Source organism: Pipra filicauda, unplaced genomic scaffold (genome assembly GCF_003945595.2).
Source record: "Pipra filicauda isolate LSUMZ 115617 unplaced genomic scaffold, ASM394559v2 scaffold326_size819446_pilon, whole genome shotgun sequence".
Taxonomy (NCBI): Eukaryota; Metazoa; Chordata; class Aves; order Passeriformes; family Pipridae; genus Pipra; species Pipra filicauda.
The window spans coordinates 25,472-40,407 of NW_024104450.1; the positions used below are offsets into that span (position 1 = coordinate 25,472).

Genomic DNA, 14,936 nt, shown 5'->3' on the forward strand with positions numbered 1-14,936 from the left:
GCGGCAGATAAACATGAAGTTCAACTACCACTGACAGTATTTTCTTAGATAATGAGTGTTAAGAAGAAACAAGGAGGTGCAAATATCTCTGGGTTTTGGTGGGAGGAAGACATAGTTTCATGAAAAAAATAATTTATTGTTGCCAAACAGTCTCTGAAGCAGCCAGGATGACACACATTTAGCCAGTTGTCACAGTGTGGTTTCCCATAAGCTGCAGGGGAGGGATTTGGGAACCTTCAGCCTTCCACAGTGACCAGTGAAACATCCCCAGCTCACTCACATTCACCCCACAATGGAACATGTAGCACTACACTTTTACTATTCTGTAGATCCCCAAAAGCCAAAAGGAGAAAAGAATGGGTTTCTTAACCTTCTTCAGAGCTGTGAGAAGAAGGGAGAACTTAGGAAGTTTGCTCAGTCAAGAAACTGAGCACTGTGACACACAAAAGCCTGAGTGTGCTTGGGGTGTCTGCTGAAAGAAACTGGGGGAGCAAGGGTTGAGGGCAGTGAGTGTTGTAACCAGGACATTTCTGGATCATTCCCAGAAAAAAAAAAAATCACACATACAGACTCTAACCTCATTGGAAACAACCTGTTTCATCAAAATTCATGAAGTACCACAGATTTCTCAGACTGTTGTATTTATTTTATTGTCTTCCTCACTTTTCTGCTTGCCTCCTCTGATTAACAGCAGACCTGCATCATCAGTGAGATGGGAAGAAAAACTAAACATACAGGTAACATATAAGAAAAACTAACAACTATTAGGAGGAGACACAAAAATTAAAAAATAGGGTTTTTAACAGACACTGAAGAATTCAACAAGGTGCTTTGATGGCAGGTGTTTTTATAGGGCTGTTGGAGAGTTCACTATTACTGAGTTAAGAGATCTCACAATTTTACTTGGCCCTATTTTCATGTAGCAATTTTGAGCAGCACAAGCAGTTTCACTTTAAGATGACACCTGTAATAGCTTTTACAAACCTTATTGGTGACAGGCTCTTATTTTTAATCTCAAGGACAAAAAAAAATAAGGATGGCTCACCTTCCCTCTCCTTCCCCAGGTTTGTCAGCCCTGCTGGTCATGGTGGCAGAGGTGGATGTGGTTCCTGACACAGCCCAAATGCATACAGAAAAACCCCATCATACAGCTCAGAACTGAAGACAAGTTTAGGAGGTTGTACAGGTTGAACCCCAGCCAGCCCAGCCCCAGTCAACCCTTTGCTCACTCCCCCACCAGTGGGATCAGGGAGAGAATTGGAAGGGTAAAAGCTGGGAACCCTGTGGGTTGAGATAAAGACACTTTAATAGGTAAAAGAAAAGCCACACACACAGGCAAAGCAAAATAAGGAATTAATTCCCTGCTTCCCATGGGCAGGCAGGTATTCAGCCATCTCCAGGAGAGCAGTGGTTACTTGGGAAGACAAACACCATCACTCCAAACTTCGTTCCCTTCCTCCTTTTTTCCCCCACTTTATGCACTGAGCATGATGTCTTATGGTCTGGAATATCCCTTTGGCCATTTGGATCACCTGTCCTGGCTGTGTCTCCTCCCAACCTCCAATGAACCCCAGCCTCTTCCCCAGCGTGGAAAACAAAAAGGTGTTATGTCTGTACAAGCCCTGCTCAGCAATAACAAAAACATCTCTATATTATCAACCCTGTGTTCTGCATCAGCACGAATCCAAAACACAGCCCCACACCAGCCCCTGGGAAGAAAGTTACCTCTACCCCAGCCAAGACCAGGTGCAGGGCAGGAACTGTGGAGTTGGTCCCCCCTGTTTATCCCCATTGGAACCAGAGATGCAAGGGAGCAGCTGGCAGTGCCCACACTCCTGGTCTGCAGGGAAAAAAGGGCAGAACAGACAACGGTGAAAAACCCGAGCACGACTCAGAGAACTTTTATTAGTGAAATTCACACGTTTCACTGCGAAGAAGTGGCTCTGCCGCTGCTCTGCAGGAAAGGTCCATGGTGGGACTCACTGCTTCCAGATGATCTTCAGGTTCGGTGGCAGCTCTGCGGCCACGAGTTCATCGAACTTGGTCACATCCTTTATGGGGGTGCGGTAAAAACCCAGCACATCCCGGGCGCAGCGCATCAGGTGGAGCTGGGAGTTGGGCACAGCGTGTCCCAGCTCCACCGCCAGCCGTGCCAGCAGCCGGAACTTCAGCCTGTTCTCCTGCAGGGGCGTCTGCTCCCAGTCTTGGGGGAGGGAGGACCCAAAAACCTCCCTTACATGGGACTCAAGGCGGCCCTGGAGGTCCTGCGGGGGGAGGTAACTCCGGCTGCGCGGCGGGGGGCACAGCAGGCTGGGCTTGCTCCTCTCCTCCTTCTCAGAGATCCCCGCTTCCACTTCCACTTCTTTCTCCTCCTTCCTGTTGGCACCAGAAAAGAAGCGTTTTCAACCTCTGGGCTGGCTCAGAGTGCTATTCTGTTCAAGGTGTTTTAAAGCAGGCTCAAGCCAGACAGTGTCCTTATCCATGAGGGACAAAACCAGACAGGGTTTGGCGGTTTTCCCCAAAGGCTGCTCACCACACAGGCTCCCTCTGCAGAGCCACCACTCGCCCACCCACCTTATCTCACTGGGCTGTGTGGAAACACTTTAATCAGAGTAATTACTTGTCTTCCCAGTTACCACTGCGTTTTCTAATCTGATGTGAATAAAAAAAATATTAATTAAACAAAAGGGATAACAGAAAATAACCACTACTACAGAAAAAAAAAATCAGTGCCCAGGTACCAAAAAAAAAAAAAAATATTCATCGCTAGTTTTAACTACAAAACTTGACTTGCTTATATGCCGCACTCTAGTCAACAATCCACGCATGGTCTCACCTAAAACGCTGCACAGGAACTACCATTTTACATTCCCGTGAAATCCCTCCTTTCCCACCCCTAACAAAAAGCAGGTGACAGCACTAGACTCCAACCCTGCACCACCACCACCACCACCACGTCCGCCCGCCAGCAGTGCGCCTCGATGGGCGCTTAATTCCCATAGAACCTGCTGGATCTCCTTCCCTAAAAACATCCTAGAGCTGCCTGGACACAACCCCGAGGGACGCGCTCGGTGGGGGGGAGTGTAAGACCAAGGCCCCTCCAGCACCTCCACGGCCCGCGAAAGGTTCAGATGCCACCCCCTGGTGCCCTGCGGTACCTGCGGACACCCCAGAAGGCTCTGAGCCCCGCGGGGCCCAGCCCGGGCCGCCCCGCTGCCCTCAGCGCCGGCCCCGCTGCCCTCAGCGCCCGCACCGCCGCCATGCTCCTTCCGCCGCCGCCACCGCAGTGACGACCTGCCGCCGCACCACGCAAAGCCTCACGGGAAATGTAGTCCCATGGCCGCCCCCTCAGCGCGGGGGTGTCTCGGAGGTCTCGGCTCCCACCGGGAGAAAGCTCCGGGGAGACCTTTCTGCGGCCTCCCAGTGCTTCATGTGGGCTTGTAACAGAGAGGGAGAGGGGATTTTTACACGAGCAGATCGTGACAGAAAAAGTGGAGACGGCTTTAAATTAAAAGAGGGGAGATTAGGAAGGAATTCTTCCCTGTGAGAGTGGTGAGCTGCTGGCACAGGATGCCCATAGAAGCTGTGGATGCCCCACCACTGGAAGTGTCCACAGACAAGTTGGAGCAACCTGGTCTAGTGGAAGGTGTCCCTGCCCACGGCAGAGGGGTTTTATCTGTATCTGGTTGGAAAAATAGATACAGATTCCAGTGCAAACCGTTCCGTGGTTGATCCCGTGATGCACGGATCAAAGGATCAGCAGGATGCTGCTTGTGGGGAGCAGAGGTTTCACTGAGCCTGCGTGTGTGAAGGCACAACCACAGCCAAGCCAGTAAAGGGATGTCATTCCTGATGCTGGTGTTGGCCTTTGGGGAGTTTTTTTGGCAAGTTTTTGCTCTTCATTCACCGTCAGGACAGTCTAAATCAAGCATTAATTACTCAGTGGTTGGATCCACGTGAAGGAGTTTGGCTGTTTATTGCCCCTGTGACAGGTTACTGACACAGAGGACAGCAGGAAGTGTTTACAGGACAGTGATTTTTACATGTTTTCCCAGTTGTAGGCAGGAACAGGGAGTGCCTGTGGCCAGGAGGAGCAGCCAGCAGAGTGGGATGACCCTAGAGGGTCTGGAGCTCCTCTGGGAAGCCTGGCCCTGGATGTTTGGGGGGCTGCTCCAAGGCCTCACTGTTGATTGGTGTAGTGTGCATCCAGGAGAGTGCTCTTCTATAACCCTGGTCTGCTGTTTTTGCCACTTATGCCCTTTTTTTTTTTTTTTTTTTTTTTTTTTTTTGTTTTCTTTTTTTTTTCATGACAATCATCTAATTGTACTTTAGTTCACAAATCTTGTATCTTTAACAGGGACACAGCAACAGGCCTAGGGTCAAACAGTGAGCCTGTAACATCAGCCTGATTATCCAAGCTACACCAACAGGGCAGGCCAAGATGCCTTCCTGCATGTTTGATGTTAATTATTGTGACAAATGCCACTGGAAAAACAGTCTTTTTACAGCCTTGACCCAACCTGTGCAACCCTGGTGCAGCCTCATCCCACCAACCATGACTCTCCAGGGACACGAGAAGCTTCTGAAGGAAGAGTTGTTTGTCTGTGGCCTGAGTCCCTTGTACACCTCTCAAGTTTTTTTGTGCCTTTGTTCAGCAGGATTAACATCTGCAGCTGTGTCACTATTGGATTATTCCCCTTTGATATCCTCTGGGTTTCCCAAACTCACCAGCTGTAACACTTTTTTTTTAATCTTTGCAAAGACACAATATGCATGACAAACACTATAAAGTTTATTAAAAAAAAGAAGAATTGTGAGGTAGAGATTAGTTTTTCAATTACTGTTTTATTGCCATGATTGAATACAGAGTCAGGTTTTATAATTCAAGATTTTGGCTGCAAAATGTGGTAATAGGCAAGGGTGTGTGTTTGAATTGCCAGGGAACTACTTAATCTGCCTATTATTCCAGGGACTGAGTATCAGACTGGGGAGGAGAGTGGGTTCATGACTCATTGGCAGCTGTTGTTTGCTGTTCGGAAAGAATTCCCTTTCCTTGGAATGTGCAAACGAAACAAGAATATCCCCTTGGTAAATTGTGGGAGTGAAGGGCGGAGAGAAATCTTATCCATTTTATCTCCAGCTTGGTGTAGGGTAAAGGGAAATTAGATTTCTATGTTTTTCTTTCATTTCTGAACACCTTCCACCTTGTGAGAAGGGACAGGAGGAAGGAAGGCTCCTGCACTTTCAGTAGGTGTAGCCGGCAGTGAAAAGTGACTGCGTGGCAGCTGTGTCAGTCTTCCCAGACAGGACATACTGTCCCCTGCAAGCCAAACTGTTAATCTGAAAAAGAAAGCAAAAGGAGGGGGAAAACAGTCAGTGTGGCATAAGAACAGCAGGTATGCAAAGAGTAACCAGTGGGAGCAACCAAGTAAGAAATAATCAAGCAATTAACCAAGGCAGAAACAATAGAGTAACACCCCTGGTGAATGTGAAGCACCAGGAGGAGAGGGACCACGAGTAGCCTTTGGAAGGTGACAGCAGGTCTCCCTTCATGGGGAGCAGCTCTTCCCGCTACCGGAGGGGGGAGCCTTTTACCTGCGCCCGCTTGCGGAAGGCCTCCTGTGCTGCCTTCTTGTTCTCGCTTTTGCCTAGCCATGCAGCCAGGGCAGAGGCCTGCAGGGCCCTCCCGTAGGAAAAGGTCAGTTTCCAAGGCTTAGGCAGAGCGGACTGGTTCATGGCGTTCAGGTTGACAGAAGCCTCCTCTTCGCTCTGGCCTCCAGACAGGAAGCAGATCCCTGCAAGAAGGAGGTTTGGAGGCTTAGAAATGGACTGCTCCAGCCATCTCAACCCCTGAGCTTTGCACACCAGAGGTAGGAGCAGGGCCAGCAAGAGTGACAGTGGGAATGGAAACATAGGAATGAGTCAGGAATCACCGGGAACAGCGGCAGGAACAGTACGGAGGAGGGTAGTGACAGTTGCCACGGCAATATCCTGAGGCGTGTACTTCTTGGAGCAGGAATGCCCAGCCATGACCATGTTGGGTTTCAGCAGAGTCCCTTCCAGGTACACGTGGTGATCATTCAGGGCCTTGTAGACGGCAGCCAGAACCTGGAAAACAGGGGGATTGAATACAGACCTCTGCTCAAACCTTTACCTCAGCCAGCTGCAGGACAGTTTATTCTTTGGGAATGTTACAAAATCAAATGGGATTCTGCTTTCTGATGTGTAATTTATCTCAGGGGTTGCAGTTGTGGAGATACCACTGCTTTTGAGATGACCAGGATACCACTCTTCATATTTACTAGATTTGTCCCTGCAAACTGAGGTACTGAAACTGCAGTACTTGGTTTTGCTCCTGATCCATCTTTTTTGAGGTTGAGGATGCTTATATCATCAGTCCAGTGGAAGTCCAAAAGCATGGATTATACTCTTGCATGTGCTATTAACTCATTAGTTGTCTGTAAGCAGCTCATATTTGTGGTGCAGTTATGAAGTCCCTTTTTGGTCAAATCTCTTTCAGCTCTGTGAGCACAAACTGCACAAAGTTTATCTTTGTGAGGGGGAAGGAATCCCTTACCTTTTCTGTGACATACTGGCAGCGCTGGAGATCGTGGTCTCCATCAGGCAGGATTTCTGGCTCCACGATGGGCACCAAGCCATGCTAAGAAAAGGAAGACAGGGAAATCTTTAGGGCTATGGAAGAAAAACTGTTCTTGTTGTTTGGTGGTATTTCTTCCTCCCATGCTGTCCTTCCTCCTCGTCCTTCCCCAAACCCTCACAGAGATCCTCCTTTCTAGTGTGTCATCACAGAGAACAGTGAGAAGGGGCAGCAGCACCTCAGGTTGCTGGAGGGCAGGTACCTGCTGGCAGATGCTGGCGTAGCGTGCCAAGGTGTTAGCATTCTCCTGGATGGCAAGCTGGGAGGGTGTTGTGCTGGTGATCTTGAGCACCGCACGCCACTTGGCAAAGTCAGCACCGTCCTTCTTGTACTGAGCACAGCGCTCAGCCAGCCCATCCAGCCCTGCAGGGGGGAACAGAGCTCCTCTGAGAGCTGTTCTTCAGCTCAGAGCTCTGACTAGTGCCTTGGCACCAGCCAAGGCTGCGCCTCAGGGGAGTCACCCCATGGCTTTTGCTGCACAGGTTGTAGCTTAGGCTCCTTAGATCTCTCCTTACCTTGGATAGTGGTTTCTCCATTTGTTCCTGCTAGAGGTGCTGTGCCTTTATCCAGCTGTGGAGATCAGAAAAAGAGGAAGCGTTACAGAGAAGTGGGAATAAGTCTCCTCCTCATCTTCTTATCCATGGCTAGTCTGCCTTTGCAGGCTGATTGTGAGTAAAGTGGGGGGCTGAACATCCTCAGGATGCAAAGGAGGGAAATGCTGGAGCAAAGGTGAAGAAAAGGAGTGAGCTGGATCAGAGGAAGGGGCAGTGTGTAGATGGCAGAAGACAATAGCTTGAAAGCTCTGTTAGATGCAGAAAGAACTGGATTTGGGTTACTGCATGGAGGGACTTATTTGTAGTGAATGGTGAGTAAATGGGAGCTGGTGTATGAAAAGTTCCTGTGTCTAATGCAAATGTGCACAAAAGCAACGCAGAGAATGGTGGTCGAGATCTTCTAGTCATTTTAAAACAAACTACACACCAAAAAAAAGTGTTTCTCAGGAGACAGTGCAGCTCCATATATAAATTTTCTCTTCAAACAGGGTTTGGGTTATGATGCCAGTCAGGCCAATACAGGTACTCACCTTTATTCCCACCACAATGCCTTTTTCCTTGATGAGTGCTGGGAATGGCTTTCCACTGCTGTCTTTCTGGTAGAGAGTCTCGTGGAAGAGGATGACTCCCCCAATGCTCTGGTTGATGGAAGTGTCTGAAGAGAAGAGGATCTCTCTAAAAGCTCGGCGGTTCTCCTCTGTGTTCTCCACATTGATCCTCTGCAGCCTGTTCCCCATGGTACCTAGTGAGGTGGACAATGGCCAGACCAAGAGGATTCAGGCTTGGCTGGCCTCCTCTTGGTCCCAGTGTGTAGTAAGGAACTGCATCTTGATTTAGAGCTTCCCTTCCCAACCCACAGTTTGTAAGCTTTTGTTGTCACAGCTGCAGCCCAGACTGGCTATTTCTGCTCAGACAACTGCTCAGTTTTTAAGGGTCTTTCATTTACTTCACTGGTTTCAAACATGCAGCAAAATTAAAAGGAAAAATTCTTGGGTGCTGCTAACTGATTGATAAGCAGAACTAACCCACTGATTCATCTGCAGCTAGGATCCCCTTTCCTGAAGCCACAATCCGCTGAGCAGTGTCTGAAAGAGCTTTCTTCTGCTCTGGAGTCAGCGCTGGGAACTGGTGGGTCATGTTGACTTATCTGTGAAAGAGAATTACTGTTACCAGCTGGGGGAGACTGTGAATCAGAGACCCCACTGGAGGGCTCTTGGTGCTTGTCTGGTCCATGTTATCTTAAGCAATATGCCCAGAAATCCATTTCAGTTCTTCTTGGCTTGGTGTGTCTGGCAAAACCAGAAGAGAGAAGTGTGGGAGCCACATCCTGCCACATCCTTCCATAGCCAAAGTGGGAAAGACTCTGTGTTTTACCTGGATTTGCTGAGAGAATAAAGGAAGGTCAGTCTGTAATAAAAACATGCACCAAGTAACAAGTATGCAAACTGCTGACTCTGGACACTTCTTGGTTCCCATAAGTAGAATGCCAATTATTCCATCGCTTACTTTACACATTTCCTAACATTGTCCCTCTCCCATTTTCTGTCCTGTGTTGTCAGTAGTTGATTTTCCATCATCACCCTCCTGCTTTGCTCTGTGTTTCTCCTCCCCACGGCTGCTTTCAGAACTGCAGTTAATTGCTTCCTCTATAGAAGATCTAGGGGCTTAGAAGGATTCACTCCTCTTTTCTATCTTTTCAGCTGTGGCAGAGGCTTACCAGCTGCAGATACCCAGCATATGAAATCCCAAATTCTGTCCTGATATGACAAAATTCTTGGCCCTATTAAAGTTTTGATTATATGCCATTAAATTACAGTTTCTAGTGTCATCTAAATAGTCCAAGTTACTTTTCTGTGTGTATAAGCCTGTGAGCCCAAACCAGAAAGACTCTCTTCCTTCAATTTATTAGATGTGATAGCTAAAGCAACACTCATGTTTTTGTCAGTGGGTGCTAAATCCACAAGGTGAATAATTAAAAACAAAAAGATCCCCAATAGTACAAAAGATCACCAATATCAAGTTTTCTTCCAAAAGGGTAGGGCTCTGGACACTGTCTGCATTTTCTACTCCCAAAGTCAGCCGAGAGATGAGTGAGAACATGCCATTTCCCATTTCAACAGAGATGGCCAGCACATATTTCTCCCTATATAAGCATTAGGCAGCCAAGTCCTACTTCCTCTTTCCCTGCAAACAGATGCTATGTCACCAGGGAATCCTTGCCTTGTTCTTCCTGCTGAAAGGCAGAATGGGGAGAAACGATAAACAATCTGTCTGCTACTCATGATAGGGTACAGAGTTCTGTACAGCATGTCAAATGGTGCCAACATTTTCTGGCAACCATGCCATCACAAGTCAGGTGGCAGCTACAAATCCATGTCTCTGATTCATAGCTGAAGATACTTTGGAAATGTAATCATGCAAGATTCAAATGGCATTGTCTGCCAGTACAGACCAGCCAGATGCAGTGTACAGATGTCTTTACCTTTTTGTGAGCTGAGACCAGAATTTTTCCTATGCAGATTATCAAAGGTGAGTCATTCCAGGTTTAGAGGGGAGTTGAAGGAGAGCGTGATGAAGACTGAGTCAAATGAGGGAAAGTTCTCTCCCTCCCCAAGGGCTGAAATGTCTTCTTGCTGTGTTCCTGCAGAAGCAAGCTCATCTGAGCCCCTCTCTTTGTGTATCTGCCTGTGCCCAGAGCTCTGGGAAACATCCTTCTACTGTGCTGACCGCTGCTCCATCACTCCCAGCTCTCAGCCTGTTCAGCCCCCTCAGAAGAACTTGAAAAGTTGTGGTTTATGCTGCATAGCTACTTCAGTTCACCTATAACCCTCCTTATCATTCACCTGCTGTCTGTGTCAGATATGTCTCAAAGAGGAAATTGGCTTGTTGTTATGATTACTGTAATAGTTGGGTGGTGAGCACTTCAGGTAAAACCACTGTACTGTTAAATAAGTGGTTTTGCAAAATGATGAGGAATCACTCCAGTGGTTCACAGTATCTGTGGAAAAGACTGGAAAATTGTGACCTGGCAAAAGTACGATCTTGTCCAAGGTCAAAGTTAATGAATCTCTAAAGCAGGGGTGGGATTTTAGAGTTGCAGTTTGGAGCTGTGCTGCAGCACCAGGGGGTGTATCCAGGTAATCTTTAATCCCTGTACCTGAACTGGAAGACCACCAGTTGCTCTAGTCATGTTATTGTGGGCACATTTTCTTTCCAGCAATGCAATAAACAGTGAGCCTAATGTCTGCTCTTTCTTACTTATTTCCAGTGTTTCCCTAAAGATAACAAAGAGACAGTTATCACTCGAAGCCAGCCTGCAAAGCACAGAAGTACAGAAATACAAGCTTTCAGCAAATAATGCTGCTCCAAGTGAGTACTCTGAGAAGCTGAAACCATACAGTGTAGTTCCACAAGGATGAATTGGAAGACAGCAGATTAGTTCCAGTTTCTATGCAAGGATCTCATTGAGTGTGAAGGAGTAGGTGGAATTTTGCCAAAAGTCTCCCCAAAATTATCTTTAAGGCTTTGGTGAGTGGTTTCCAGCTACCCTGCTGAGCTGCAAGGATGAATAAAAGGCACAATGTTTCTAGCTGAAATGATGGAGAAATGAGAGCAAAAGAGCAATTGTAAACCTAATAATAGCTCAAAGGTGCAGAATGTTTAAGTCCCCTTGATTTAGGATTTTGTTTTGCTGTGATTCTTTCATGAGGAGCATAATTTCTGAGGATCTTCATGGTTGGATTCAAAAAGGGTGTCTCTGCTGTAAGGTCCTGCTCTGAGCATTTAAAGGGGAGTGGAGAAGCCTTACACTTCAGTAATGTTTCATACAGCTACCCTGTAAAGAGCAAGCTCCTAGCACATCCACAGAAACATTAACGTCTCCCCTTAAAGAGCTGGATATGTCACCTCACAGGTCCTGAGGAAAAACAGTTGTGCCTAGGCTGCCAGAGCTGCACAGCTCATTTCAGTCTTCTAAGAACAAATTTGTCCATTTGCCTTATTTATCTGTTTAATTTGTCAACTTTTCCAGGAAGAAAAAAGCTCAAATGAGCTGTGATATCAGTAACAATACATAGGAGTTGTCCCACCACTAAAGTTTTCCAAGAATTTTTGTTTTTATTTACCCATTTTAGGCTGTGGGCTAAGTGTCAGAAGCTCAAGTGATTTCATGTTGATTTTACATTGCATTAATACGATGCATTCTCTTTGTAGTAACTGCTTACATAGCTTTTTCTAAAATTAGAAGAAAAAAGCCTACAAAACAGTAAAACTACGCAGAATGCAAAACAAAACCAAACCACAAAACCAAATAAAAAACAAACCAGTTTTGTGGCTACCTGGAGTGTTTGTCAGGTTCCAGCAGCTCATTAAGCAATCAAAGTTTTGTTCAGTCCCCAGCTCGTGGCCAGCAGGAGGTGAGGGTAGGGGAAAGGGGATAGAACAGTTGTAAAAGTAAATATTTACTCATGAAATCTCATGCTTTACTCAGTTACCATAAAGGAGGAGGGGAAGTATCTTCATGGATATCAGCACAAGCACTGTATCCTGATAATATTGAGACCCAAAGAGCATAGTCAAGACAAAAAGCAGAAGGAACAATGTTACATTTTACCTTCTGGTCATCTTAGAAACATTAATACTCCATTGGTGTCTTTTCTTTCCAAACAGTTCAAGTGACATCTTCTAATCTTACAAAAAACCTCACCTGAGTCCTGGTTTGCAGATGGGAAAGGTTGGATCAGAATCTGTAAATTTTTTTCTTGGGTCTCTTCATTGCCATCTCTTATAAAATTGGTTCCAAAAGTGCAGGACCAAACTCTCAAACTACAGTTTGTATCTCATGCATGTAGCTTTTCCTGATCAATTACTAATAAAGAGAGAGGCTGTGGTGTCTCCATCTCTGACAGTCAGCAATACAAACTGTGCACACAAAAGACTCTGCTTCCAAGGAGCAGGGTTTGAAGAAGCAGATGTGGAACATATAAATGGATAAATACAGTTGATAGGGAGAATGAAGAGTATTCAAAAGTTTAGCCTGTTTCATGTAGGCTCAGTGTTGACCTGACTGGATTTACTCCTCTTTTACACTTGTATGCTTGGGAGAGACAGACATGTAATGGGTTAGGCACCTTGTATTCTCATTGCAGTGGATAAATCAAGTTACTGGCCTCACTTCTCTGTGGACCTCCATTAAAGAGCTGTTCCTCAGTAAGTCTGGTTACTCGGGCACTGTGAAAACAGGTGGGTATGAGTTGCTGGGCAAACCTGGCCCCATCCTGCTGAGAGAGCACATCCTTATCCAACCTGCAGATGACACCAAACTGGCAGGACTCATGGATACACTTGTTTGATGGGTAGCCATCCAGAGGAACCTGGATGGGGGAAGGAAGAGGCCAACAGGAGCTTCATGAAGTCCAGTCAGGACAAATGCCCAGTCACTGCCTGGGGCACAGAGCCCTGGCAGCAATCCCTCCAGGACTAGTGGGATGGGGGAACAGCTCTTTGGGGATGGCCCAGGGCCGTGTCAGTCACTGAGCTGAACAGGGGGCCAGCAACAAGGGCCCAAGCATCCTATGTGAGCAGGAGTCCAGCCTAGAGGAGGACAGGGGTTATCCCCCTTGGCTCAGCACTCTTTAGATTACACTTGGGTACTGCCTCCAGTGTTGGGTCCCTGCAGTACAGGAAAGACATGACAAACTGAAGCAAGTCAGTTCAACACGTGCCACCAAGAGGGTTGGGGGCTGCAGCACTTGCTCTGTGAGAAGTCTGCAGAGATGGGTCCAGTTCAGCCTCAGACAGCGATGGCTTCGGGGGGACCTCTCAGCAGTCCCCAGCACCTACAGACTGGTGATTGCAGAGGCAGAGACAGGCTCTTCACAGTGGCATGTGCAGGGACAGTGAGAGACAACAGGCATAAGCTGAAACTAGAGAGATTTGGACTGGATATGAAGAAAAAATTTTCACTGTTAGGACAGCCAAGCAATGGAGCAGATTGAAAAGGAGGCTGTGGTGTCTCCATCCTTGAAGGTTGCCAAGGCACATCTGAATAAAGCCCTGAACACCTTGGTCTCACCTCATGTCTAACCCTACTTTGGGCAGGAGGTGGTGGGATTGCAGACCTTCTGGTGTCCCTTTCATCCTGAATTACCCTGTGACTCTCTGTGAGTACCTGCTTCAGGAGTCGAAGTAGAAGCAGTGCCTCCTGTATGTAGGAAGGAGCTCTGAGGAAAGAACAGGATGTTTCCCCCATCATCTTTGCATTAACAGTGATGGTTTTAGTATAGCAAAATTTCATTTCTGGGTTCTAAAAAGTCTCAAGGGTAAGGGACAAAAAGAGATACTTAGACTTCTGTCACCTAGAGAAAGGGACAAATGTTTTTGATTGACATACTTATTTCACCATCTCAATAGGTCCTTTGGAGCATATTTGATGGTAAACTGCCTGGTTGTTTTTCGCTCTCTTCGGTGAATTCTTTTTTACTATCTTCAAGTTCTGTCTAGGGACCTTGGTTCAACATCCTATCTCCTGTCCTGACTCCCATGTTAGCCTCAGAGCCACACTCAAGTTCTGAGCAAATGTACCCCCATTTCAGGGCTGGGCTCTTCTCAGAGAAGGTAATAAAATGATGTCAGACTTGCATGAGAATTGCAGTCTTGGCGGGGGAAGTGGCGAGGGTCTCAAGTGGGCTAAAAGTAGTTTTGGGTTGTAGGCACATGTTGAGAATGTGATGGAGGATCACAGACTCAGTGAGGATTTTTACTGGTTGAACAATTTCCTGAAGCTGTCTGTTCACAGCTGGAGAGGTTACAGCCTAATGCAAAAGCAGGTTTTGTTTTCCTGCACTGCAGACCATCCTACACCCCCCTGCCAAAGGATCTTATCCACACTACTGCACTAATGCTTCAGAAGAAGCTGCACAATGAACACAACATAATTACACTTCTGTCAGCACTGGTGCCTGTCAGGACCAGCTGCCTTCTGCAGTCATTCTCTATTCTCCTTGCAAAACATAAATTTGGGTATGCCACAAGCATAAACCAAATACAAAACAAAGCAACAGAAAGCAATGCAGGTATGATATTGCTCTAGTCCCCTTAGACTAAGGATTCACTTATTCCAGGAGTTCTGAGTGACTAAGCTAAGTCAGAAAGCCAGTGTTAGCAACAAATAGGTCACTTTGGAAGACCACTGCAGAATGGCTGAGTGCTTAATTCTTACAAGCTGTTCCTGGAACAAAAAAGTAAAAACAACATCAAAACAACTTTCCAAGCCCAGTGTAGATAAACATGCCAGGTCTCAGCTGCTGATATACATACCACCTTTACAGTTTAGAAACTAAATTATTATACTTACTTTTTTGTAGGCAGTGCCTCTGCTGCTACAAGCTTCTGGTGAGGTGTTTGCAGGCAAAGATACCCAGTCCTTCTAACACTAACTTTTATAAAATTCTTGACAGCTTCCCACCCCCTCTCCTTCATTGTCCCTCCTCCCTCCCCAGCCTGACTGGGGAGGTGTCACTGCTCGATGTCTGTCGTTGGCTATCAGACCACCACCACACACCTCCAATGGGACCTGGTCATTCTCCTGCTGTTCCTTCCCTTTTCCCTCCCCTGTGTATATATAAGGCCATTTACCATGCACTGAAATGGAGGTGTTTTCCAGTTATTTCAAATTATTCCTCCTCCTCCTAAAACAGACTGAAAAGAAGTGCAAGAGGAACCAT

General features: G+C 46.7%; 2 protein-coding genes across 2 annotated transcripts; both read right to left on the reverse strand.

Moving 5' to 3' along the window:
- Positions 1 to 1,874: 1,874 nt before the first annotated feature.
- Positions 1,875 to 3,277, reverse strand: MRPL50 (mitochondrial ribosomal protein L50). Its single transcript, XM_027714482.2, has 2 exons — positions 3,159 to 3,277; positions 1,875 to 2,376 (listed from the first exon to the last, which is right to left on the reverse strand). Exons 1-2 carry the CDS (start codon positions 3,260 to 3,262, stop codon positions 1,980 to 1,982), a joined length of 501 nt encoding a protein of 166 aa, XP_027570283.1. The 5' UTR covers positions 3,263 to 3,277; the 3' UTR covers positions 1,875 to 1,979.
- Positions 3,278 to 4,825: 1,548 nt separating this feature from the next.
- ALDOB (aldolase, fructose-bisphosphate B) lies at positions 4,826 to 14,661 on the reverse strand. The gene is made up of 9 exons (XM_027714479.2): positions 14,567 to 14,661; positions 8,238 to 8,359; positions 7,743 to 7,954; positions 7,174 to 7,228; positions 6,861 to 7,021; positions 6,578 to 6,661; positions 5,934 to 6,108; positions 5,596 to 5,795; positions 4,826 to 5,340 (listed from the first exon to the last, which is right to left on the reverse strand). The coding sequence occupies exons 2-9, from the start codon at positions 8,347 to 8,349 to the stop codon at positions 5,245 to 5,247; spliced, it is 1,095 nt and encodes a 364-aa protein (XP_027570280.1). The 5' UTR covers positions 8,350 to 8,359; positions 14,567 to 14,661; the 3' UTR covers positions 4,826 to 5,244.
- Positions 14,662 to 14,936: the final 275 nt, after the last annotated feature.

What these genes read in the sequence shown, in the direction of transcription:
- MRPL50 (XM_027714482.2), bottom strand. Translation starts at nt 3,262, where the DNA reads ATGGCGGCGGTGCGGGCGCTGAGGGCAGCGGGGCCGGCGCTGAGGGCA. An exon ending in GCCTTCTGGGGTGTCCGCAG is followed by an intron (nt 2,377 to 3,158) that starts GTACCGCAGGGC and finishes TGGTGCCAACAG; the next exon opens with GAAGGAGGAGAAAGAAGTGG.
- ALDOB (XM_027714479.2), bottom strand. Translation starts at nt 8,349, where the DNA reads ATGACCCACCAGTTCCCAGCGCTGACTCCAGAGCAGAAGAAAGCTCTT. An exon ending in GCATTGTGGTGGGAATAAAG is followed by an intron (nt 7,229 to 7,742) that starts GTGAGTACCTGT and finishes TGATCTCCACAG; the next exon opens with CTGGATAAAGGCACAGCACC. An exon ending in CCTTCCGCAAGCGGGCGCAG is followed by an intron (nt 5,341 to 5,595) that starts GTAAAAGGCTCC and finishes TTTCTTTTTCAG; the next exon opens with ATTAACAGTTTGGCTTGCAG.